This window comes from Panthera uncia, chromosome E1 (assembly GCF_023721935.1).
Source record: "Panthera uncia isolate 11264 chromosome E1, Puncia_PCG_1.0, whole genome shotgun sequence".
NCBI classification, from domain to species: Eukaryota; Metazoa; Chordata; class Mammalia; order Carnivora; family Felidae; genus Panthera; species Panthera uncia.
This window is the reverse complement of record NC_064814.1, coordinates 34,696,162-34,723,077: the sequence shown is the minus strand read 5'-3', so window position 1 is coordinate 34,723,077 and position 26,916 is coordinate 34,696,162. Positions and strand designations below refer to the sequence as shown.

Genomic DNA, 26,916 nt, shown 5'->3' with positions numbered 1-26,916 from the left:
CACTTTTAGTACTTTTTCTTAAAATTCTGACAGGCTATAGTATGGCACTCGAAAAGCTCCACTTGGGAGGTTTTTCAAATCCTACTTAAATGATAAGCAGTAACTCTCTCCCTGGTATTCTCCTCTAAGACTGCTAGAAGAAGTCTGTCCACTTCTAAACAGGCGCTGACAGCTACAAAACCAACCATCATTCTTATGGTTTCAGTTTTACATGATTTGAGGAAAAATTAATAATTCAGTATCTGAGGCACCTGCCTGGCTCAGAGGAACATGTTACCCCTTGGTCTCGGGGTAGGGAGAGATTACTTAAATAAAAAAAATAATAACAGTATCTGTAGTTGTAAAGCTATATAAAAACATACCTTTGGCAGAATCTGAACTGATAATGAAGTAGTTTTTATAATGCCCATCTTGCTTGCCAAGATAAAAGTGCTTTCGTGAGCAAATTACAAATTAACAAATTCTTATGTACAAACATACAAAACACATTTATTTACATTTTAATTATTCTTGTCTTTGAACTTCTTAACCTCAGTGACAACTGCAAACAACAGATGCAATTCCATTTGCAGGAATTTACCGTAAAGAGATCACCACACCATGTTGGGAAAGAAAACGCTCACCAGAAATTTTTTTTTCCAGAAATTTTTTTTAATAATTAGGTGCTAGAGGCAAACTAAATGCCTATCAGTAGGTGATTAGTTAATAAATTATGATTTATGTACATATGCAAGTGTATATATATGCAAAGTATATAAAGGAACACTATGCAATTACTGAAAATAATGGTACAGATCTAGATTTACCGACCTAGAATGATATCCACAGCATCTATGTTAGATTGAAAATAGCAGGTCACAAAACATCAGGTATAAGATGATTCAATTTCATAAAATTACCCACACATATCTACTTACATATGTATATGTATGAGTAGGCACAGAGGAATGCACACTGCTTAGAAAGATACACACCAAAATGTTAATAGTGGTTATCTTTTAAGTAGTAGGATTTGGCATTATTTTTATTTCTTTGTTTTTTTGTGTGTGTGTGTCACTTATCACTGAGCATGTACAACATGTACAAATTAAGTATTTTTTAAAAATATTTTATTTATTTATTTATTTATTTATTTAAAAAAATTTTTTTTAACATTTATTTATTTTTGAGACAGAGAGAGACAGAGCATGAACGGGGGAGGGTCAGAGAGAGAGAGAGAGAGAGACACCCAGAATCCGAAACAGGCTCCAGGCTCTGAGCTGTCAGCACAGAGCCCGATGCGGGGCTTGAACTCACAGACCGCGAGATCATGACCTGAGCTGAAGTCGGACACTTAACCGACTGAGCCACCCAGGCGCCCCTATTTATTTTTGAGAGAGAGTGAGCACGAACAGAGAAGGTGCAGAGAGAGGGGGAGAGAGAGGATCTGAAGCGGGGTACACACTGTCAACAGAGAGTCAACGTGAGGCTGGAACTCCCAAACCATGAGATCATGATCTGAGCTGAAGTCGGACGTTCAACTGACTGAGCCACCCAGGTGCCCCCTTGGTGTGTATATGTATCTATATACTTTAATAATTTGTATTTTATTTAGAGAGAGAAAGAGTGAGCACAGCAGGGGAGAAGGGCAGAGTGGGTGGGGGGGAGGAGAGAGAGAGACAGAGAAAGAGAGACAGAGAATCTTAAGCAGGCTCCACACTCAGTGCAGAGCCCAATGTCGGGCTCGATCTCACAACTGTGAAATCATGACCTGAGCTGAAATCAAGAGTCGGACGCTCAACTGACTGAGTCACCCAGGTGCCCCAAAGATATTATTTAAATAAATAGTATGACTTATATAAGTATGAAGGTGAAAAACATTAATTTTTAACCTTGCCATGCCAATACATTTAGTATTCTCTACCTGAAAACACCATATTTAAATTTTTTTACAGCACTTTTTCCTGTAAGCAGGCAAATTTAGAGATTAAAAAAATACTATTAAGCCAGTAAAATGCAGCTTTGATCTAGCAAAATTACTTTAATATTTGTCTGACCTCAATGTAAAAACATGACCTTGCATGGGGCTCTGAAAAACTCATTTAATAATTATAATGATGATGATGATAATATTAGCAATAGTCAATATTTACTGACCACTTACTATAAATCAGATGCTGTCCTAATCATACATATTATTTAATTATCAAAACTCTAATGAAGTAGATATTGTTATCTTCATTTTACAGAGGAGGACACTGGGATTTAGAGATTGGAACACTGGTAATCCAAATCTAGGCAGCCTCTAAAACATCAAAGTATATATGTGTCAAACATAATTATCAACAATGTTTTCCCTGTAGATATAGAATATTAAGATACAGCAGGAAAGTCCCAGAAATTAAGGGGTGCCTGGGTGGCTCAGTCAGTTAAGTGTCCAACTTTGGCTCAGGTCATGATCTCAAGGTTCGTGGGTTCAACCGTGTTGGGCTCTGTGCTGATAGCTCAGAGCCTGGAGCCTGCTTCAGATTCTGTCTCCCTCTCTCTCTGTGCCTCCCCTGTTAGTGCTCTGTATCTGTCTCTCAAAAATGAATAAAAACATTAAAAAAATTTTTTTTAAGATACAGCAGGAGGGGCGCCTAGGTGGCTCAGTCGGTTAAGCGGCCGACTTCAGCTCAGGTCACGATCTCGCGGTCCGTGAGTTCGAGCCCTGCGTCGGGTTCTGGGCTGATGGCTCAGAGCCTGGAGCCTGCTTCCGATTCTGTGTCTCCCTCTCTCTCTGCCCCTCCCCCATTCATGCTCTGTCTCTCTCTGTCTCAAAAATAAATAAAAAAAAAACGTTAAAAAAAAAAAAAAAGATACAGCAGGAAAGTCCCAGAAATTAAGTGACTAACTGAAGGACTACCCCCGCTCCTGATAAATAAAGTATATATAAAGACTATAGATAAAGAATAAAGTACATATAGTATATATATCTATGTATATTCATATTTATATGTATCTGTTTAGGGGTCCTGATGACAAATACAGTAGGAAACTTTTGGAGCCAAGAAACACAATACTAAATTCCTGATTCCAACTTAAACACAATTTTTAATAAACATAATTATTAATAACTCAAAATCAACATCAAAATTATACACTAGAGCTTTATAGCAGATTTTACTCTTTTTAGAAGTGATCTAAGTAACTGTATCTCATCCATGCAAACTTTCCTAGTATAAGAAAGTTCTATCTTGGGGCAAGTTCTATCTTGGGGCTGCCTTGGTGGCTCAGTCAGTTAAGTGTCCAACTGCTGATTTCGGCTCAGGTCATGACCACATGGTTTGTGGTACTGAGCCCCGCACTGGACTCCATGCTGTCAGCTTGGGACTCTCTCTCTCTTCCTGTTTTTCTGCCCCCCCCCCCCCCCCCCCCCCCACACGCTCTCTCTCAAAATAAATAAATAAACGCTTAAAAAAAGAAAGTTCTATCTCAGACATTGTATGAAGGAGAGTGTTTCTTGATCTACAAAAAGAACCTTTTTACAAAGTATTTTACTGCATTGACAATGCAAAGTATTCAGGGTAATGAGTCCTGTTGTTTACTGTATAAGCACAACAGATGTTGTATAGTAAACTCATTAATATTTTGATATTATATACTTCAAGTCTTTTAAATTATTTTAGAACATTTTATTTATGCTCTGAATGACTCATCCTAGTAATGGCAACAATCAGCATTCACAAGCCTTGATTTCCTGTTATCATTTGTTGTGATCATTTTTGTGTCCTTCCTTCAAAAAGACAAAACACAAAAATCTACCAACCGCTATGGGAAGAATCAATCCCTAACTGGATGCCTGTGTGGTTAATGCAAATTACAGTTTCAGAAGTAACTACTACACCACTTCCTCTATATTCACTGAACTTTTTGGCACCGGCTTTCAGACTTCTGCTCAGCCTAAGTCCTGCATTATCCTAAAGTCTGTGTTTATGTGGATGACTTATTTAATAGCCTAGCCTCATAATATCCTTGACTTTACTTAATTCAGTGACTATTCTCTCCACTCCATGTAGCCACACACTCCCATAAACACATCACTGAAGAGTTGGTACCTAAAACAGTGCTCAGTAAATGTCTGAACAAATGAATGAATACATGTAAAAGGAACATAAATTTTGTTCAACTAATTTACAGGTACTGAGTATTCTGCTGTCACAGGTAAGAACTAATTTGCAGATAGTGAAATTCATATAGAAAAGTAACAGAAGACCCAAACTAGGACTGTTCCTTAGATAAAGCACTACTAGTTATACTTACAGGTCTAGGAAGGGCCAGGTTTGCTCCATACCAGTGATAAAGTGCTCTCCACACAGGTTCTGGAACCATTTCATAATCTCTTCCGTGGATCAGCTGTGGGGTTCGTTTTAATCGTCCTCCTTCTAGTGTTAACGATGTAGCCTTAGAAAGAATGGAACACAAATGTTGATTTTTAGTATTTTTAGTATTTTACAGAGTCTTGTGTTTTAACATAACCTAGACACAGGAGAACAAACACATATGTCACGACTCAGTTTTATGTTACTGGAAAAAAAATGAATTTTCTATAAGAGATTTTTATTTGTAACTTTCAAAATAAATTATTTAAGGAAGATAACTCAAGGCAAATTATTTGAAAAATCATTAGAGCATCTGGAAATAAGACTGGTTTTCACAGATTTCTTTCAAACACAGTAGAAAATATTATTTTAGGAAAAAAAAATCCACATAACAATAAAATTACATTTTCACAGTAGCTGTCCTAAGAATTTTTTTTTTTTTTTACATTTATTTATTTTTGAGAGACAGAGAGACAAGTGGGGAGGGGCAGAGAGAGAAGGAGACAGAATCCAAAGCAGGCTCCAGGCTCTGAGCTGTCAGCACAGAGCCTGATGCAGGGCTCAACTCACAAACTGCAAGATCATGACCTGAGCCGAAGTCAGACTCTTAACCGATTGAGCCACCCAGGAGCCCCAAGAATACTTTTAAAGATTACTACTGCTTCTATATCATAAAATATTCTCTAAATCATAAAATATTCTCACAGATGTGTACTATGCAGAGATATCCATCTACACCAGGTTAATTAAGTGAATCATGAATGTATGAATGTTGTGCTATGTGTTAAAACCCCTAGAAAGAAATTTATTTGCCACTTGAAAGAGAATTATTTTAAGTAGATGTCAAATCACTTACCTTTACTGGTTCTTGAGTTACTAATGGCTGGTTATCAATAGCCCCTGGTTTCTGAGGACTGAGATGCAACAAAATGTTCCCATTGGCTCCTAGCAAACATTGGTTGTTGTTGTCAGAAGTGTTATGCTGTCGAGCAAAGCACATATCTGCCCCTGGTGTGGCAGAATACAGAAAGCCTGTAAGGGAAAAGAGGATGGAATCTCTTTATTTTTAGTTATTATACATAGGCTTGAAGATATGAACTCAGTGTCCATGTATTATGCTATTTTTGTGTTGGCATGTCAGTACAGTATAATATTCTGATAACTCTGTAGAAGATAGGAAATATACATGTATTTTTTCTGGAAAACACCTAGCATAACACTAGGTGGAAGAAAAGCTTTAAAAACTGTCACCAAATGGACATTTGGCCAACCTCCTAAAATATCTAGTAAGTCACAAGAATTACACATCCTTTGACAGAAAAAGAAGCATGGCCAAATAGCTGGGCTCTCACACAGTCACCTCTAATTCTTCTCTTCCACCTATAAACACATTCCAAATGTTCTTAGTAGATAATGGTGATAAGAAGAAGTATTAAAAAAAAGAGGGGGGGGGAGGAAAAGAGGGGAAGAAGAAGGGGTAAGGGGTAGGGATAGGGGGTAGGGGGAGGAGGAGGAGAAGTCTCTAAACCAAAGGGAAGGAGCTAAAACAAGAATAGAAGAGTACCAGAGGGGAAGGAATGGTTTCCTAATAAACTTATTTCAAAGGAAGACATACAGGTTACAAAAGAAAGATGCACACAGAAAAATGATTAATGATGACCTAGAGTTGTGAACCTCAATGGTATTTTAAGGTATTTCAAGTCTAAACTATAGGCTAATCTAGGGTAAACATTCTAGCCATCAATCACTTTAAATCAGGAGATTTATCTGTGGCACTGCTTAGCCTGTGGATAGCACAGGTCAGAGTGAGCACATATCAAAAAGGACCTTAAGAGGGTTAAGAAATAATCTTGGTGTTAAGGCTCATGAGAGGGAGCACTTCTAGGGCTGCTAAGTGATCACTATAATGTCAGATGGGGAACAAGGAGTAGATTCTACAAAGAACTTTGTAGAGAAGATGCTAGCTCTGTCCAATTTGAATGCTCCCTCCATGGAAAGGAAAAAAGATCTCAAAGATGAAATAACAAGAAAGTAAGTCTAAGAGTCCTGCTACTGTTATCAGCAGAGTAACAGGGATCAACTCAATTCAGTTGGGCCACAAAAACATCAAGCCATTTCATCCAAATGTATAGAAACACTGAATTTTAGATAGGTACCAAGGAGTGAGGGGGATTATGGGAAGCATTATGACTTTTGTCAATAGTTTTACAAAATAATCCCCCAGTTCTGGCCTGAAATGTCTGTAGAATCTGGTATGAGGATGCTTTAAATCCAATGAAAGCAGAGAGAGTCTTGGAGATGGAAATTTAGACTTTTCTCAAAAATGGTCTTCTTAAATCTAAACTTATTAACAAAATATTTTTTAAGTTATTTTGAGAGAGAGAGAGAGAGAGAGAAAGAGTGAGAGAATGAGTGAGAGAGACAAAGAAAGAGTGAGCGGGGACAGGGCAGAGAGATGGGGCAGAGTATCTGAAGAGTATCACAATGTGGGGCTTGACCTCACAAACTGTGAGATCGTGACCTGAGCGGAAGTCCTATGTTTAATCAACTGAGTCACCCAGGCACCCGACAAAATAATTTAATATGGAGAGAAGTGGCTTAATCAGTGAATATATTTTCAAATTGAGAGATTAATGAAGTAGAATATAGAAGAGCTTCTCTTTGTAAAGCTACTAATGAATTCAAGAAACATAATTGACCATTTCATTCAAAACTTATTTCTGTGAATGGGCCAGCATTACCTTGATTCCCAAACCAGACAAAGATCCCACAAAAGGAGATTTCCCCATGGATACAAAAATTCTCAACAAGATACTAGCAAACCAAATCCAACAATACATTAAAAGAATTATTCACCACGATCAAGTGGGATTTATTCCTAGGCTGCAGGGCTGGTTCAATATTCACAAGTAATACAAAAAAGATAAGAACTACACAATCCTCTCAATAGATGCAAGAAAACTGTTTGACAAAATACAGCATCTTTTCTTGATAAAAAAACTCTCAAGAAAATAGGGATAAAAGGAACATACCTCAAGATCATAAAAGCCATATATGAAAGACCCACTGCTAGTATCTTCCTCAATGGGGAAAAACTGAGACCTTTCCCCCTAAGGTCAGGAACATGACAGGGACGTCCACTCTCACTACAATTGTTCAACATAGTGTTGGAAGTCCTAGCCTCAGCAATCAGACATCAAAAAGAATTGGCAAGGAAGAAGTCAAACTTTTACTCTTCGCAGACAACATGATACTCTACGTGGAAAACCCAGAAGACTCCACCAAAGAACTGCCAGAACTGATACATGTATTCAGCAAAGTCACAGAATATAAAATCAACATACAGAAATATGTGGCATTTTTTTTTAACTTTATTCATTTTTGAGAGACAGAGCATAAGCAGGGAAGGGGCAGAGAGAGAGGGAGACACAGAATCCGAAGCAGGCTCCAGGCTCCAAGCTGTCAGCACAGAGCCCAACGCGGTGCTCGAACTCACGAACTGTGAGATCATGACCTGAGCCAAAGTCGGATGCTCAACTGACTGAGCCACCCAGGTGCCCCCAGCCAGAAATATGTGGCATTTCTATACACCAATAATGAAGCAGCAGAAGGAGAAACCAAGGAATCAATCCCATTTACAATTGCACCAAAAACCATAAAACACCTAGGAATAAACGTAACCAAAGAGGTAAAAAAGATCTATATGCTGAAAACTATAGAAAGCTTATGAAAAACTGAAGACACAAAAAAAATGGGAAAACATTCCATGCTCCTGGATTGGAAGAACAAATATTGTTAAAATTGTTACTATCCAAAGCAACCTAAATATTAAATGAATTCCCTATCAAAATAACACAGAATTCTTCACAGAGCTAGAACAAACAATTCTAAAATTTGTACGGAACCAGAAAAGACCTCAAATAGCCAAAACAATCCTGGAAAAGGAAAAACAATCATAATTCTGAACTTTAAGATGTATTACAAAGCTGTAATCATCAAGACAGTACGATACTGGCACAAAAACAGACACATAGATCAATGGAACAGAATAGAGAACCCAGAAATGGACCTACGAATATATGGTCAACTAATCTTTGACAAAGCAGGAAAGAATATCCAATGGGAAAAAGACAGTCTCTTTAGCAAATGGTGCTGGGAAAACTGGACAGCAACATGATGAAGAATGAATGTGGATCACTTTCTTACACCATACACAAAAATAGACCCAAAATTGATGAAAAACCTATACGTTAAGACAGGAGACCATCAAAATTCCAGGGGAGAAAACAGGCAACAACCTCTTTGACATCAGCTTGCAACAACTTCTTAATAGATATGTTTCTGGAGGCAAAGGAAACAAAAGCAAAAACAAACTATTGGGAGCTCATCAAGATAAAAAAACTTCTGCACAGCAAAGGAAACAATCAGCAAAACTAAAAGGCAACTTTTGTAATGGGAGAAGATATTTGCAAATGACATATTGGATAAAGGGTTAGTATCCAAAATCTATAAAGAATTTATAAAACTCAACACCCAAAAAACAAATCCAGTAAAGAAATGAGCAAAAGACATGAACAGACACTTTTCCAAAGAAGACATCTACATGGCTAACAGATACATGAAAAGATGCTCAACATCATTCATCATCAGGGAGATACAAATTAAAACACAGTGAGATACCTCACACCACCTCACACCTATCATATTGGCTAAAATTAAGAAATCAGGAAACAATGGATGTTGGTGAGAATGCAGAGGAAAGGGAACACTTTTGTACTGGTGGTGGGAATGCAAACTGGTGCAGCCACTCTGGAAAGCAGTATGGAGGCTCTTCAAAAAATTAAAATAGAGCTACCCTACAACCTAGCAATTGCACTACTAGGGATATATCCAAAGGATACAAAAATGCTAATTCAAAGGGGCACATGTATCCCAATGTTTATAGCAACACTATCAACAATAGCCAAATTGTGGAAAGAGCCCAAATGTCCTTTGAATGACAAATGGATAAAGAAGATGTGTATATATACACAATGGAATATTGGCAATCAAAAAGAATGAAATCTTGCCATTTGTAAAAATTGCAACAACGGGGATGGAACTAGAGTGTAGTATGCTAAGTGAAATAAGTCAGTCAGAGAAAGATAAATATCACGATTTCACTCATATGTGGAATTTAAGAAACAAAACAGATGAACATAAAGAAAGGGAAGGAAAAATAAGATAAAAAGAGAGAGGCAAACCATAAGAGACCCTTAAATACAGAGAGCAAACTTATTGGATGGGTTGCTGGATGGGTGTTGGGTGGGGGGAGTGGGCTTACTGGGTGATGCACATTAAGGGGGGCACTAGTTAGGGGTGCATGGGTGGCTCAGTTGGTTGAGTGTCCGACTCGTGGTTTCGGCTCAGGTCATAATCTTATGGTTTTGTGAGTTCGAGCCCCACATAGGGCTCTGTGCTGACAGAACAGAGCTTGCTTGGGATTTTCTCTCTCCCTCTTTTTCTGCCATCCCCCCATTCACACTGTCTCTGTCTTTCTCAAAAATAAATAAACTTTAACAACAACAACAAAAAGGAAGCACTTGTTGGGATGAACACTGGGTGTTATATGTAAGTGATGAATCATTAAATTATACTTCTGAAATCATTATTACATTATATGTTAACTAATGTGGATTTAAATGAAATTTAAAAATTAAAAAATAAAACACCCCCTCCACCTCAAAACTTATTTCTGTGAATGAAAGCCTGATTATATCCTACCAAGCACACTCTCTGACAAAGTATACTTCTTTAAGAAGTAACCCTGAATAAACTTTATGGGAAACAAGTCATACTTACCACTGCCAGCCGTTTCTGAGGCTTCAGACGCAGTAGAAATGTTGTCTGAAAATCTCTCCTCTGTGGTGTTCATATAACTGAGGCCGCCACCTCCGATTCTATCTTCACTTTGCTCTATAGAGTGTACTGCTGTTCCAAATGAGTGTTTTCCTCCATTCAGAATAGATGATGGCTCAATTACAACAGGGCTGGCATCCTAAAAATCATGAAGTCAGAGATTAAGGCATAAGATGAATCCCCAAATTATCTATTGCTTCTAATTCTCCTATAGTTAGCTACCACCAATTAAGAACATTTTTTTAATAGAGAAGATACAATTTTTTAAAATATTTTTTAATGTTTTGCTTTATTTTTGGGAGAGAGAGCACGAGCAGGAGAGGGGCAGAGAGAGAGGGAGACACAGAATCCGAGGCAGGCTCCAGGCTCTGAGCTGTCAGCACAGAGCCCAATGCTTGGCTCGAACTCACAAGCAGCGAGATCATGACCTGAGCCAAAGCCGGACGCTCAACTGACTGAGCCACCCAGGCCCCCCCAAGAACATTTTACCATATAACTAAATTTTAATTTCTTCAAAGGGGAAGAGGTGGACTGGGAACATATTGCAAAGCACTCTGTAACACAAAGTGAGTGAATGAATGAGTGAGTGATGTATGTATATATGTATTTTTGAAGTAATCTTATGCCCAATGTGGGGCTTAAACTCCTAACCCTGAGATCAAGAGTCACATGCTCTACCAACTGAGCCAGCCAGTCAGGTGCCCCCGACATAAAATTATTTAGAGTTTATTCTGTTGAAAATTGAAAACCACGGAAGATTTTTTTTGATATTAAAAAATTAAATATTTGCTCTTTTTATTATTACAGATTATAGTGTTACTGTAGGAAATCTAGAAAAATATGAACAAAAATATTACAAGTATTCAGATTCCAGCATTTAGCATTAGTTGACACTTTGATGTGTTTATTTTTTTGTGACTGAAAACATGTATGTATATGTAAAAAATAAATAGCATGGAGTACATAGTTAGAATTATGGGGAGTGCTGTGACATACCAGCTATTCGGCCTTTCACAGTAAGTAAATTTCTAAGCTCCAGTTTCTTCAGGAGTACAAATCAGGATAATATTCGTATTTATCTTAGAGTTATTGCAAAGATTACATGAGCAACACATGTAAAGTGCCTGGCATTTAGTAAATGTGAACTATCATTCTGGTTGTTATTAAATTTTATTTTTTTAATTTTTATTATTAAAATGTTTTTTATTTTATTCATTTTTGAGAGAGAGAGAGAGAGAGAGAGAGAGAGAGAGAGAGAGAAAGTGAGAGTGCAAGCAGGGGAAGGGCAGAGAGAGAGGGGAACAAAGGATCTGAAGCAAGTTCCATGCTGTCAGCAGAGAGCCCAAGGCAGGGCTGGAACTCATGAACTGCGAGATCATGACCTGATGACCTGAGCCAAAGTCAGAAGCTTAACTGACTGAGTCAGCTAGGCACCCCAATATGTATTACATTTAAAAAACAGCATATGGTTTCTTTTTCTTTCACTTAACATTATATTCACAGGATTTTCCTGTGAGAGGGTTTCAAACAGGGGAACACTATAATCCATTTTTTGCTTTAAAACTACAGAAAGGACTAGAGACAGAAACTGAAAATTGAGACACAAGTTAGAAGACTCCTACAATAATTCAAGGCAAGAGATGATAAGCTACTATACCATAAAGCTAGATTCAGAAATAAGGAGATGGAGAAAACATGGACTTAGGATATGTAGGAGGTGAAAAAAATTGACAACTACATGAAAAAGAGGCAAAGATAATTCCAAAGTAGAGCCTGAGGTGCTGGTGAAGACAACTAGATGGGAGTTGACACTTTCATAAGGTAAAGTATGTGAGTTAATGGGATCATTTGGGGAAAGAGCTTATTTGGGAATATTCTTGTTTGAGTTACCTAGACACTTGAGTCCTGTGTTCAGGACAGAAAAAGAGGCTGAATATAAAATTCTGGAGCTCAAGAGACTTCCTAAAGCATAAGAAAATGTTGTATGTAGAACAATGAGAGAACAATATTTACAGAATAGGCAATGGAAGAATCTGAGAAGGACACTGAATCTGAATGATGAGAGAGAAATCAAGAGATTTTGCAGTACCAGAAGCAGAGACTGCTTGCATAGAATTATTTGCTACTAAGTTTAGTAATGGAAAAACAGAAAGATAAGACTTGCAGAGAAGCAGGAGGAAAGGTGCTATGAGAATGTGCATTGTGAATGTTTTTAGAAGATTAGGATATTTGTAACTGAGAGGGGAAAGAGAAAGACTGAAGGAATTAACCAGTAAAACAAGATCCCGTAGGCATCTGAGGAGATACACAAGAGCATGGGTAGAAGAACTCAAGTGGCATTCAGTAAACACTGACATGCATTTTAGTAGATAAAACTGATCACTGAAGGCACTGCTCATAAAGTAAATAATTGCAACCCAAGAAAAAAAACACATCAAATTTAAAAGACAAACTCCAAGTAACAGCATAGCAATAGCACAGTGGGTGCTTTAGTTTCTTTTAATGCAATTATAGCATCTCTAATTTTAGCCCAAACAGGGAGACACTGTATCAACATTTTATTATATGCTTTCTCCTCTTTGATCTATAAACCAGGTGAATACCATCAATTTGTAGATCCTTCAGAAGCCAGTTCTGAAGAAATTTCAGTGCCTTTAATAGAGTGGCAAGAAGAATGAGAATAAAACCCAGGTTTCTACAGCCCAATTCACTTTATGGATTAAATTTTTAAAAACAGCAATTGTTTAAAACTTCAAACAATTCAGAAGTATACAAATTCATATTTTAAGTTTTATTTATTTTGAGAGAGAGAGTGAGAGAGAGAGAGAGAGAGAGAGAGAGCAAGCAGGGGAGGGGCAGAGAGGGAGAGAGGGAGGGAGGGAGGAAGAGAGAATCCCAAGCAGGCTCTTCAAGGTCAGTGTGGAGCCCAATGCAGGGCTCAAACCCACGAACTGTCAGTGGGATTCTCGGTCTCCCTCTGCACTCCCGCCCTGCCCGTGCTCTCTCTTTTAAAATAAATAAACATCTAAAAAAAAAAAAACAAACAAACAGATTAATGTGCTAATCTAATACTTGATCTGCTGATATAACATTTAATAACTTCTCTTTTTAACAGAGAACAGGCTTTAACACTAGTCTTTAAAGGGCAACACTATTTAGCTAGAATTTGATATTATATCTTATTTTCACTGAATTTATTTTTATTTGACCTATTTCTGGAGTGTGACACTGATTTTCTATTTAAGATAGTGATATAGGGGTGCCTGGGTGGCTCAGTCGGTTAAGCATCCGACTTCAGCTTAGGTCATGATCTCGCGGTCTGTGAGTTCGAGCCCTGCATCAAGCCCTGTACTGACAGCTCAGAGCCTGGAGCCTGCTTCAGATTCTGTGTCTCCCTCTCTCCCTCTGTCCCTACCCTGCTCCGTGCTCTGTCTCTCTCTGTCTCAAAGATAAACATTAAAAATATTAAAAAAAAAAAAAAGATAGTGATATAAAGTTTACTTTTAAAATATTTACATAAAAATGATAAAATATAATTAAAATGATAAAGTTACTTACATAAACGTATTAAGCAAATAATAGCATGGGCATTATATGGCAAAATAAGATGACCACAGTACAGAAATGACTAGAAATTGGGAATCTACATTAAATAGGATTTTGGGTCATTGGCATACACACACACACACACACACACACACACATATATATATATATACACACATACATACACACACACACACACACACACACACACACACACATATATTTTTTAAGTAAGTTCTATGCCTAACGTGGGGCTTGAACTCATAATCCAGAGACTGAAGAATTGCATGCTCTATCGACTGAGCCAGTCAGGCACCCCATAGTATTTTAAATTACACTATCCATCAAAGTCAAAATTGTATGGACAACAGAACAAAAGAACCAAAATGACTCACGGCCAAAGAAGCAGACATGTAAATTAGGTTTGAGTAGTTTACATCATTTATCATATGTTTGGCTTTCAGTGTGTGGATTTCACAGCAATTTCTTAGAGATAATACTTATTTTCTCAAAGTTTTTCTGATATTGAGTTCATATCAGCAAAAATGCATTAAATTTAGATTTCAAAAGAAATTTTCAGTGAACAAAAATGACTTATATTACTCCAATGGTTTCTGATTTATTAGGTTTGGAGTGGAACAGAGGCATTTCTTTTCTTTTTTTTAAAAGGTCTTTATGTGATCCTATTATGCAGTCAAAATTGATAGCCATTGTCCTAGTGAGGATTATTGTCTCAAACTTCTGTTTTCATAATGTGCTGCAAATACTGAGAGTATAGTAGTAACTGATTGCTTATTGAATGTATTACTTGCTCCGGAACTTGCTTTTCAGTTCCAATAGTTGATTTTTTTTTTTTTTTTTTTTTTTTTTTTTCTTATCTGCCAATACAGTCTTCTTCCTTCAGGGAGAGATATTCTGGAATTTCTCTTTTAGCGGTTCTCCAACTTAGTGGCACATTAGCATCACTTGGGAAGCTTTTAAAATCCCAAGGCCAAGGTGGCACCCAAATCAATTAAATCAGAATTTCTGAGGGTGAGATCAGGGCACCAGGTGTTTTTCTTTTAACCCAGGTGATTCCAGTGCACAGTCAAGTCAGAGAACCACTTTTCTGGAACAATGTGCACACCCCTGAAAAAGTGGCAAATTACATATAGGCTATTTGCTTTGTATTCAATGTCTTCCACATAAAAATAAATAAAATCTGAGAAGGAATAGAGGTCATGGGGGAAGGATGCTCTCAGGATAAGGCAATATGCCTACCACATGGCCTACTGTCAGTCCCACCCACCAGGTCTGAACACAGGTTCTCTTCTTGGCAGTGAATTTAGGTTCTGATTCCTTATTAACTAGACAATCCCATTTCTACAGGGTTTATAGTTGTGATTCCCACAGTCTTCTACCAATTCTCTGATCTCAGGAACAAGATTACATGGAATGGGATAGAGAGGAAGATAAAGAATCCTAAAACTTAACAACCCACAGAGGTCAGTCTCCCTTGTTTAAAGATCAAGGGCCCAAAGCCAAACTCAATCTGGGGTGTGGGTGTAAGGAGTGAGTTGCTAACCAAGATACAAACTGCCTCTAAAAACAGTTGGGAAGGGGGCCTGGATGGCTTGGTCACTTAAGCATCTGACTTCAGCTCAGGTCATGATCTCATGTTTCATGAGTTCGAGCCCCACACTGGGCTCTCTGCTCTTAGTGTAGAGCTCGCTTTGGATCTTCTGTCTCCCTCTCTCTCTCTGCCCTTACCTCACTCATGCTCGTTCGCTCTCTGTCAAAAGTAAACATTAAAAAAATAATAAAGTTAAGCTCTTCTTAAAAAAATAAATAAAATTAAAACTCTAAACAGATTCAGATTTTAGTGAGCTTTTGGGTCATTTACTTCTTTCCTATAAAGAAGGAGTAAGACTGATAGCATAGCCATTTTGAAAGAATAACTTTTGAAAAATTAAAGTCTTCTCCTAGATCACTCCGTTATCGTCCAGAAAAATCACTTTATTTTTGCTGTAACTGTTCTTGACCTTAAATGGTGGGTGCATAACTATCACATGGTTGACAGGAAACTCTTTTTAAAATTTATATTCATTTCTCTATTCCATTTATTTTAAGTTTGTTTATGCACTATAATTACCTTAAGTTTTACAATAATTTAGCAATAGAATGATTTTAATAGCTTATCAGAGACTGAAATCTTTGCTGCCAGTGACTGCACACTGTACCATATGCTTTTAACATGGTGCAGTGAATGATAACCTTTTTAGACTTAGAGAATAAGAGCTTTTCTTCACTTATTTCCCACTGTTCCAACTAGAGTGGTCTGTCTTCTCACTGTCTGACTTTCTTTGCTATTCTAGGAATCTACTGCTCTCGGTGTCCAGCACTGCCTGAAACTGTCACCATTACTCAGGTTCTTTCTTCTTTCCCCTTCCTCCTCTATTTTTCAGGTCATTGCTTCCACTCTTGCTTTCGGTGAAATTATCAACATTTTCAGTCAACTAATCTTTCCTTCTGCATGTTAAGCAAACCAATAATAGTCATATACTGTAGTCACTGGCTCTTTCTGAGAGTGTTATTTCCAGTTGCTCTGGAAATTTTTTTCCCCTAAATATCAAAGGATCTTTTGTTTTGTTTTTAGTGACTTCTGGCTCTGGAACTATTAGCAACTGTCCTGTGTTTTTAAGAAGATAGGTCTCTACAGTAGATAAGGTTTCACCCAGGGTGAAAATTTTCCTCATTCTCTTGAGTCGATGATTCCTAAAAGGGCTATGTGGCACTTTAACATACGATAATTCTATTTTGAGCATTTCATGATTCCTTCTGAGTTGTATCAAATGATTAATGATGTTCCAAAATAAGGGTCAGGATTCATTTTCTTCTCTATCAGTGATGATGCTACTTCTTTTTACACATATGTACATTCCAAGTATTAATTAACTTAAGCAACTACTAGTTATGCCAATTTTATATTACATCAGTCTGCAATGCTGGTTTTCAAAAAATGGAAGGCAGTATAGAGTAACGGAAAAAGCACTAAGGTAGGAATCAAGAGACCCAAGCTCTAGAAATCTAGATTGAGTAATAAAGTAATTGCCTAATACAACTCTGTGCAATTACAAAACCTAAAGAGACCTCAGAGGCTTTGTCTATAAATTCAAAAAAGAGAAGTGCTTCAAATGTTTCTTAGATTAGAAGCATTATGTAATAATAATAAATCATAATAAACAATAAGACTAGTACATGAGTACTAGTACTCATGAGTACTAGTACATGAGTAGTAATACTGCTCCCTCAGTTCTCAAACAGGAGGAAAGACAAACATATATACTACAATGATGACAAACAGAAAAGATTTCACCATTTCTCCTCATTTACATTGTTACAAAGGGAGATTTCACATGGTAGAAATACCTTTGGCTCATTAATGAACAGATTGCATGAGCATATCAAATATTCAACCTCAAGTCAATCATAGCAAATTTGAGGTAAACCACTACAGAGTATGCCATTTTATGGAGACATTAACTAAAGCTAATTGATGGTCTTATTAGGTGGGCAGATTAAGCCCACAGTAAGATCAAATTATCCAAAACAATAAAAACACCAATTAATTTTTCTTAAACAAAGTATTTCCCAAAATTGCTATATACTGCAAAGGTAAATAGAAATCATTAATTACTATTGCTACTGCTGCTAAAACCACTGTTAATATTACTACCATTACTTCCCTAACTTTACATAGGGTTTCTACTTGCCAGGCATGGGGCCAAGTGCTTCACAAATGTTAATTTATTTAATTCTTTATAACAACCCTATTGAAATAATCTTGTTGTTCATATGAAGAAACTGAGGTAGGGAAAGGATAAGTAACTTGTTTAAAGTCATACAGCAAGTAGCAGGTCCAGGACTCTACACAAGGAGTACAAGCTCACTGCTATTATCCTATACTGTTTTCTCAGGCTATTAGATAATATTTCAGTACTTACTATGTACCAGACACTGTCCTAAAATGCTTCATAGGGGCGTCTGGGTGGCTCAGTCAGTTGAGCGTCCGACTTCTGCTCAGGTCATGATCTCACAGTTTGTGGGTTTGAGCCCCACATCAGGCTCTGTGCTGACTGCTCAGAGCCTGGAGCCTGCTTTGGATTCTGTGTTTCTATCTGTCCCTCCCTGCTCACGCTCTCTCTCTCAAAAATAAACATTAAAAAAATTTTTTTGTTTTAAATGCTTCACATGTATCAGCTCCTTTAATCTTCTTAACATGCTATGATGCAGGTTACTGTTCTTTATCTCATTTTACAGATGAGGCCCAGAATGCCATTTTTTAAAATAGTTATTTGCATATAAAACAAAGTTACCTTTTATTTACTAAAGATCACTTTTCTAATACATATCTTCAGAAAAGACTGCTCTTACTCAATTTACATTTTTCCCCCTTATTAAGTAAGTTGCCTTAAGTCTCTGCTACTTTTCCCTACACATAAATTGATACCTTTCTCACAACAGTTAACCAGTTTCATTTTAAAGTAAACTTTAAGTCTGCATTTGACAGACATACTAGACAACAATACAGAATGCCACAGTGGAGAGAATATGATACTTAAGTGTAGATTTCCACCTCTATATCTCTCCCTTACTACCCTCCACTAATTCTTTTCATGCACAGAAGGGTTATGAGAAGCAAGAGCAAATCAGGTTTGTGTTCTCAACACTGCACTTCTGTCTATTTATGAGAGATGTGCTGCTAAAAACAAGACCTCTACCATGTTCCTACAGGAAATAAAAATAACACTTCAAAACACAAAATGAGGATTTTCTTTGAGTCTGTAGCCAGTAAGACTTTAATAAACATTAATTCTAAGGCCAATTTAAGAATATAAAGAACAAAAAGCATTTCAAGAAAGACTTGATGCTTTACCTCAATGTTTTCATTTTCTACCTACAATCACCATCATTACCTCCTACAAGGTTTGAAGTCATTTGCCTACTTCTCCTTCAAAAACATCAGTCTATTTTTTCCAATTAACATATTTTATATGTGAAAACACAATATTAAACTCTGCAAAATGGAAAAAGAACCAGTTAGAATAATGAAGTAAATAATGTGAACATCTACAAATATTCTGATAAATAAGCAATGACACAAAAGGACATACAGGAAAAAATATGAATCAAACTATCAGGTTAGTGATCATTTGGTTGGTGACCATTTGGTAACTAATGATGAATCTATAGATCAACTGGCTCTCCAAAAATGGGAGAAATATGATTCCTAGCATTACTCTGAGTCTTTTCATACTGAAGAAAAATCCATTCTTTGTTTTACATAAGACTCTAGGGGTGCCTGGGTGGCTCTGTCAGTTAAGCATCTAACTCTTGACTTTGGCTCAGGTCATGATCTCATAGTTCATGAGATTGAGTCCACTGACAGTATGGAGCCTGCTTGGGATTCTCTCTCCCTCTCTCTCTGCCTCTCCCTCACTCGTGTGTGATCTCTCTCAAAATAAACAATCAAAATACACACATACATACATAAAGACTCTAGAATTTTCACTGAGAATTCCTCTTTTAACTCTTTATTTGGAACAATGGCAGATTATCATTTAGAAACTGAATCTAATGTTAGTCCTGAAATTAACTTTGTTGAACAGAAAAATCAACACTTCTTACCCAAGGGTCTTCAACATTTTGATGAAAAAGGTGAACAAATGAAGGATAAGGTAAGTGATGTGGTTGAGATACCACTGGCTTAAAAGTCAGACCTTAGGTTTGATCCCAGTAAGCAAGATATTTAGGTCACCTTTAATTTCAGCCTTAGGTACATCACAGGTAAAATGAATATAATACCACTTTTCTCCCAGGGATATTGTGAGCATTAAATGAGATATGTAAAATGCATATACATGCACCCATGCGTCCATTATCACCTTCCTCACAGAGTTGTTTCAAGGCAGGAAATGTATGTGGCAGTACAAGCACAGAGCTTGGTCTATAGCAAATATATCACACAGATACTCATTTCTTTCCCCATCAAATCCTCATCTATGTAGAAGGATTTTATTACTGGCCAGGAGCCACCAAAGTCTGATAGAGTTGAAAATCCTATGAAATATTACATAGGGGGGGTCATACTCACATATTTGACATATTCTTTCCACTGCTGCCACCACTGCATGGAGATGATAAACCAATTGTGTCCTGGTTGCAGACCATACCTGCTCTCTCGTTCTAACCATCCTCTGTACATACAAAAGACATTCAGTATATCAAATAGTATGAAACAGATGACCACACATCCACAAATTATCATTAGAAATTTTTACAAAGGAAAAACATGACACATATACTTGGGGGACTGCCATAGTTTAAATTAGTGAAACACTGGTAAGCCAAATTTAGGAGTCCTAAATACCACTATCAGGCTTCACACTGATGTTTTAAAAACAGCTTTACTGAAGACTAACTTACATAACACAAAATTTACCTGAATTCAGCGTACAGCTCAATGATTTTGGTAAATTTATAAACATGTGCAACCATCACCAGAATCCAATTCTAGAATATTTCAATTACCCCCAAAAGCTATCCTGTACCCACATTTAGTCAAGTTACATTACCACCCTCAGCCCAGGAAACTACCAGTCTATTTTCTATCTCTTACAATTTGCCCTTTTCTGAACATTTCATATACATGGAATAATACAACACATGGTCTTTTATACCTGGCCTCTTTTCCTTACCATAATGTTTTTGAGGTTCATCTATGTTGCAGCAGATATCATTAGTTTGTGCCTTTTAATTCCATTCCAAATATTACTTAAAATCATTCCAAAGGTCTGTATACACATTTTGTTTATCTACCTAACATCTGATAATCTGAAACTGGCAATCTATTTTCCAAAGTGGCTGCACCATTTAACATTCCCATCAGTAAGGTACAATGGTTCTAGTTTTTCCACATTCTTGGTAACACTTGTTATTGCCTGTCTTTTCTATCAAACGTTCAAGTGGGTATGAAGTGGTAACACATGGTGATTTAAAAAAAACTTTTACAGAGGAGAAATTCATAACATAAGGTGTTGATTGCCTATTTTGAATGTACTAATGCCAGTGGACTGTTATGCTTTAAATGGTCACTTTTATGTTATGTGTATTTCTCCAAAACATTTTCATACATCCCAACTGAGTAGTGATACATTAGGCAGTTATTTCCTATTATTCCCTTCCCCCAGCCCTTGACAATCACCATTCTGTTCTCTTTATCTATTCACTTACCTATTCTGGATATTTCGTATAAATAGAATCATACAATATGTGACCTCTTATATCTGGCTTTTTTCATTTGTGAGGTTCATCCATGTTGCTGCACGTAGGAATACATCGTTCCTTTTTACAGCTGAATAATATTCCACAGTATGCATATACCACATTGTGTTTACCTATTCATCCACTGATGGCTACTTGGGCTGTTTCCAATTACTACTTATTGTATACAGTGTTGCTATGAACATTTGTTTACAAGTATTTGAGTCCCTGTTTTCAACTCTTTGGGGTATATACCTAGAAGTGGAATTGCCAGGTTACATGGGATTCCATGTTGAGGAACTACCAACTTTTCCACACAGCAGCTATACCATTTTATATTTCCACAGTGTCCCAATTTCTCCACATCCTTACAAAATTATTTTCCATTTTTTTAAATTATAAACATCCTAGTAAGTGCAAAGCAGAATCATTGTGGTTTTTGAGTTGCATTTCCTTAATGACTAATGATTTTGAGTATCTTTTTACGTGCTCGATGACCATTTGTAGGTCATCTCTGGAGAAATGTGTATTCAAGTCCTTTACCCAGTTTTTAACTGAGTTTTCTTTTTGTTAGTGAGCTGTAGGAGTTAGTTAGTTGACCCCTGGTTAGTTGACCCCTGGCAGATCTGTGATTTACAAATATTATCTCCATTTTATAGGTTGTTTTGTCACTTTCTTGACAATGTCCTTTGATAAACACAAGTTAAAAAATTTTTTTTAATACTTATTTATTTTTGAGAGAGAGAGAGAGAGAGAGAAAGCAGGGGAGGGAGGGAGGGAGGGAGGGAGGGAGGGAGAGAGAGAGAGAGAGAGAGAGAGAGAGAGAGAGAAAGGGAGATACAGAATCTGAAGCAGTCTCCAGGCTCTGAGCTGTCAGCAGAGCCTGACATGGGTCATGAACTCACGAACCATGAGATCATGACCTGAGTTGAAGTCAGATGCTTAACTGACTGAGACACCCAGACGCCCTGATAAACAGTTTAAAATTTTGATGGTCAGGGGCACTTGAGTGGCTCAGTTGGTTAAGCGTCCCACTCTTGATTTCAGCTCAGGTCATGATCCCACAGTTCCTGAGTTTGAGCCCCTCAATGGGCTCTGCACTGACAGTGTAGAGCCTGTTTGGGATTCTCTCTCTGTCCTCTCTCTCTGCCCCTCCCCCCTGCTCACGTGTGCACAATCCTTCTCTCTCAAAATAAACTTAAATTAAAAAAATAAAAATAAATAAATTTTGATGGTCAAATTTATCTATTTTTTCTTTGGTTGCGCATGGTTTTTATTGTCACACATAAGAATTCAACTTAAAATCCAAATCACTTTTGAAAAAAATATTTTTCCTAGATACAGAATAAAAGTACCATTCTGCTCACTCCTGGATTCCAAGATTTCTGATGAGAAACCTGCTGTTAATCTTATTGAAGATCTACTGCATGTGGTGGGTAGCTTTTCTCTTGCTACTTTAAAAATTTTCTCTGTCTCGGGGCGCCTGGGTGGCTCAGTCGGTTGAGCGTCCGACTTCGGCTCAGGTCACGATCTCGCGGTTCGTGAGTTCGAGCCCCGCGTCGGGCTCTGGGCTGATGGCTCAGAGCCTGGAGCCTGCTTCCGATTCTGTGTCTCCCTCTCTCTCTGCCCCTCCCCCGTTCATGCTCTGTCTCTCTCTGTCCCAAAAATAAATAAACGTTAAAAAAAAAAAAAAAAAAAAAAAAAAATTTTCTCTGTCTCTGGCTTCTGATCATCTGATTAAAATGAGTCTTGGTGTAAATCACTTACAGTATTATCCTTCTTGGAGCTCGATGAGCTTTTCTAATGTTTAGGTTCATATCATTTATCAAGTGTGGGGAGTTTGGACCCATTATTTCTTCAAGTATTCTGCCACTTTTTCTCTTCTCCTTCTGGGATTCCTATGTGTATGATGGTATGGTTGCTGCTATTTCAACAGGTCCACTAAACTCTGTTCATTTCCCTCAGTTCTTTTGTCTTTCTACTACTCAGTCTCAATAGCTTCAATTGACCTATCTTTAGATTTTAACTTCTCTCAAACCAGGCTTTATAGTTCTTGATATATAAAAAGAGTGTAAAAAAACATTTCTAGCTTGTAGGCTGTATAAAATCAGGTAGTGGACCAAAGTTAGCCAATGGGCCACAGTGTAATAATCCATGGCTTAACATATAGTCTGTCCTAGACAATATCACATGTGTACTTGAATATGTACCCTGCTGTTGTTGGGTGGAGTGTTCTGCTGCTGGGTGCATATACATTTACAACTTTTATATTTTCCTGAAGAACTGCAACTTACCATTATAAAATGTCTGTGTAGTAACAATTCTTTGTCTAAAAGCCATTTTTTCCTAAATATGCATGGTTATATTTATTTCAGCATTTTACTTTGAATCTATTTGTGTCTTTGAATCTCAAGTATTTGGATTAAAAAAAATCAGTCTAGCTTTTGATAATTGTTTAATCCAATTATATTTAAAGTAATTATTGATATGGATTTGTGCCTACCATTTTGTTACTTGTTTTCTATTTATCTCAAGTATTTTTAATTTTCTATTCCTCCTTTACTTCCTTCTTTTGTATTAGATTGTTCTGTATTAGATAGCATATCATTTTAATTATCTTTTTAAAGAAACTATATTTGGGATTATATGCTTATGGCTGCTTTAGAGTTACAAAATAAAGCTTAACACATGCTACTTCAGATTAATACTAATTTATTTCAGTAAAATATAGATGCTGTTCAAATATAGCTCTAGTTCCCATTCTCTTGGTTGTATTATTGTCATGCATATGACGTCTTTTTATCATGTAAGAACAACATAGCTTTCAAATTATTGTCTTATGATTTTGTATTTTAAGTCAGTAAAAAGGTGAAACAGAAATGTATTGGTATATCATTATGTTTACTGGTGCTCTATATTTCTTTATGTAATTCAAATTATTGTCTGGGGTCACTTTGTTTTAGCATGAAGAAGTTCCTTCAATATTTTAAGTATTTTATTCCTTCAGTATTTAAGACATGTTAACTAGCAATAGTGTTTGTATGGACTGTTTTCAAATTACCTTAATTTCTGAAGGATAATTCTGCTGGATAAAGAATTCTGGGTTAACAGTTTTCCCCCTTCAACACTCTGAATGTCATCACACTGCCTACCGACCCCTATCATTTCTAAAAGAAAAAAAAAAAAGGTCAGCCATTAATCTTATTGCCTTCTACAGAAGGAGTCATTTTTCTCTTCCTGCTTTTAAGATCTTCTCATTGTAACTTTGAACAGTTTGACTGTGATATGTTTAGATGTGGATCTGTTTTTAACCTGCTTGCAGTTTGTTGGGCTTCTTGGATTAGTGACTTTCAATACTTTTAGAAGATCCAGCCATTATTTTGTCAAATATTTTTTCCTGCTCCTTTCCTCCTTTTGGGACTTCCATTATGTGTGTATTGGTATACCTGTCTCTGGTGTTTCACACACCTCAGGTTCTGTTCATTTTTATTTATTCTCTCTGCTCTTCATACTGGAAAATCTCTATTGATCTATATTCTATTTTGCTGATTATTTCTCTGCTACTCTAATCGGTTGCTGAGTCCCTGTAGCGAATTTTCATTTCATTTATTGTAATTTTCAACTCCAGGATTCCATTGAGTTCACTTTTAAAATTTTTATCTCCTTATTGATATTTTATATTTGACTAGTTATTGTCATTATATTTTCCTTTAAATCTTTAAACAAAGCTTCCTTTAGCACTGAAAACATTTATAACAACTGCTGTGAAATCTTTGTGTCCTAAGTCAAACATCTGAGGCTACTTCAGTGACAGTTTCTATTATCTAGTGTTGTCACCACCACCACCATGGTATATGGGTCACGTTTTCTATTTTTTGTATGTTTCATGATCTTCTGTTATTGAGAACTGGACATATTTGATATATGTTTCACCAACTCTGGATTCTGATACCACCTGTGTGTTTTGCCTTGTGACTTCCTGGACTAATTCTAGAGTCTATTTCCCCTGCAGTGTGAGGCAGCTCAGTTTTATTATTTTTTACATTTAAGTTTGGCTTCCTTGGGAACAGCATAATTTACTGATCAGACAATAACTGGTGAGGGGCTATGCTGAAACATCTTGAGCCAGTAATACTTACACTTTTTCTTGATGGAAGAGTTCGCAGTTTGAAAAATGATGCGAAGTTCAGGCAGATAACGAACTTCCTTGGTTTTTACTCTTTGCATGTGCAAGGTCTCACATTCAATCAGGAATGAATAGATAGCTACAGTCCTCCTTGGTTTCTGCTGAGCTTGGGCCTAGCCTTGTATATGAGCAGGCTTCCAGATCATTTGTGATATGGTGAAATATATCAATACTCATTAGGGTCATCTTGTTCCCTGGATCTCTTGGTTAAAATTTTGACTGGCCTGTCAGTCTGATGTTTTCCTTAATCAGTATCTCAACCCCAAGCTAATGATGTTCCCTGATTGTTTGCCAACATGATTGTCATATATATTTATATGACATATAAATATTGTCAAATTATGACTATATATATAAATTACTTGTTTATATATATACACACACAAAATATAAATATTGTGTATATGCACAATTTTCTTGGGCAGGCATTCATGCCTGTCCTATTCCAAATTAAGTCAGCCTTGTCATCTCTGCCTTGGTAAAACTACCATGTTGGGTAGGAAGGAATGGGAACAGCACCAAGTAAAATTACCACAGATTCCCATTATCCTTACCAAGGTTTAGTGGTTTTTCTTGAATAAATGCTTCCCAATTGTCGAATAGCTTTGGTCCATTTCCAAAGTCCTAAAATAGCTGGCTGACAATTTTGTACAATGTTCTATTTTGTCCAGTTGCTTTTCAGGGAGGATATGCTGACATCTTCACTCAGCCATTGCAGAAATACTAATTTTGATATAAATTACTGATTCTTTAAGTTAGAGAGAAATATTTCTTTCATCTCATTGCATATATACCAACCCGATTCATACTTTAAAAATCATCCGACAAATTCAAATGAATTTCTAGGAGTAAAAATGCAGGCAAAATAACACAAAACTCAAAAGTCATAAATGAAATGAACCACTTTGGAATCTAGAATTTAAAATTCAGATTTAGTAAAAATAAGGAATACAGAGGCAGATTATTTGTGTTTGCAATGAAAAAAGTCATTGACTTGATCCTGCCACTTCCATGCAATTTTTGGTAATAAGTTCCTCAACTTTTGTGTTCTCAGTTTCCTCTTCTATAAAATGGGATGGTGATACTAATTTAAAGCAGTTATTCTTTTTTTTAATATAATTTATTGTCAAAATGGTTTCTGTACAACACCCAGTGCTCATCCCAACAAGTTAAAGCAGTTATTCTAAGGAATAGATGAAATAATGCAAATGGAACTACTGTGTAAAGAACAAAGTTCTATAAAAACATGAGATTTTACCAGTATTATATTTTAAAATAGGGATGCTATAAGCATTTGCAAAATAATTAAACCAAGAAATGTATATACAGGTTATACAGCATTTTTTTAAGTTTTTATTTTAATTCCAGTTAGCTAACATACAATGTTATTTTAGTTTCAGGTGTACAATATACTGATTCAGATTCAACAATTCCATACATCACCTGGTGCTTATCTAGATAGCATTCTTAATATGTATACTAAGTCATACTGACTTCAGAAGATATTAGCATGTGATGAAATTAGATTACAATACTGTAAGAAAAAGCTACTGCAGCTACATAAAAGCCTTTCAGTATTTCTTTACCATATCTCATTTGTACATTTCAATGTACTTTAAAATTTTATTTTATGACAGTTAAAAA

At 36.6% G+C, this 26,916-nt stretch overlaps 1 protein-coding gene and 1 long non-coding RNA gene across 3 annotated transcripts in view; one reads left to right on the top strand and one right to left on the bottom strand.

Annotated features, from left to right (window-relative positions):
* USP32 (ubiquitin specific peptidase 32) overlaps positions 1-26,916 on the bottom strand; it is a 248,995-nt gene that overhangs the window by 47,240 nt on the left and 174,839 nt on the right. For both annotated transcript variants that reach the window (XM_049637818.1, XM_049637817.1), the window contains 4 exons: positions 19,918-20,020; positions 10,182-10,377; positions 5,197-5,372; positions 4,282-4,422 (listed from right to left, as the gene is read on the bottom strand). In XM_049637818.1, coding sequence (XP_049493775.1) covers positions 4,282-4,422; positions 5,197-5,372; positions 10,182-10,377; positions 19,918-20,020 — 616 coding nt within the window. The remainder of the gene's footprint in view (positions 1-4,281; positions 4,423-5,196; positions 5,373-10,181; positions 10,378-19,917; positions 20,021-26,916) is intronic.
* The window catches only part of LOC125927467 (uncharacterized), a 129,801-nt gene continuing 122,299 nt past the window's right edge, over positions 19,415-26,916 (top strand). The window contains exons 1-2 of the long non-coding RNA XR_007459347.1: positions 19,415-19,501; positions 22,425-22,518. This is a non-coding gene — a long non-coding RNA (uncharacterized LOC125927467). The remainder of the gene's footprint in view (positions 19,502-22,424; positions 22,519-26,916) is intronic.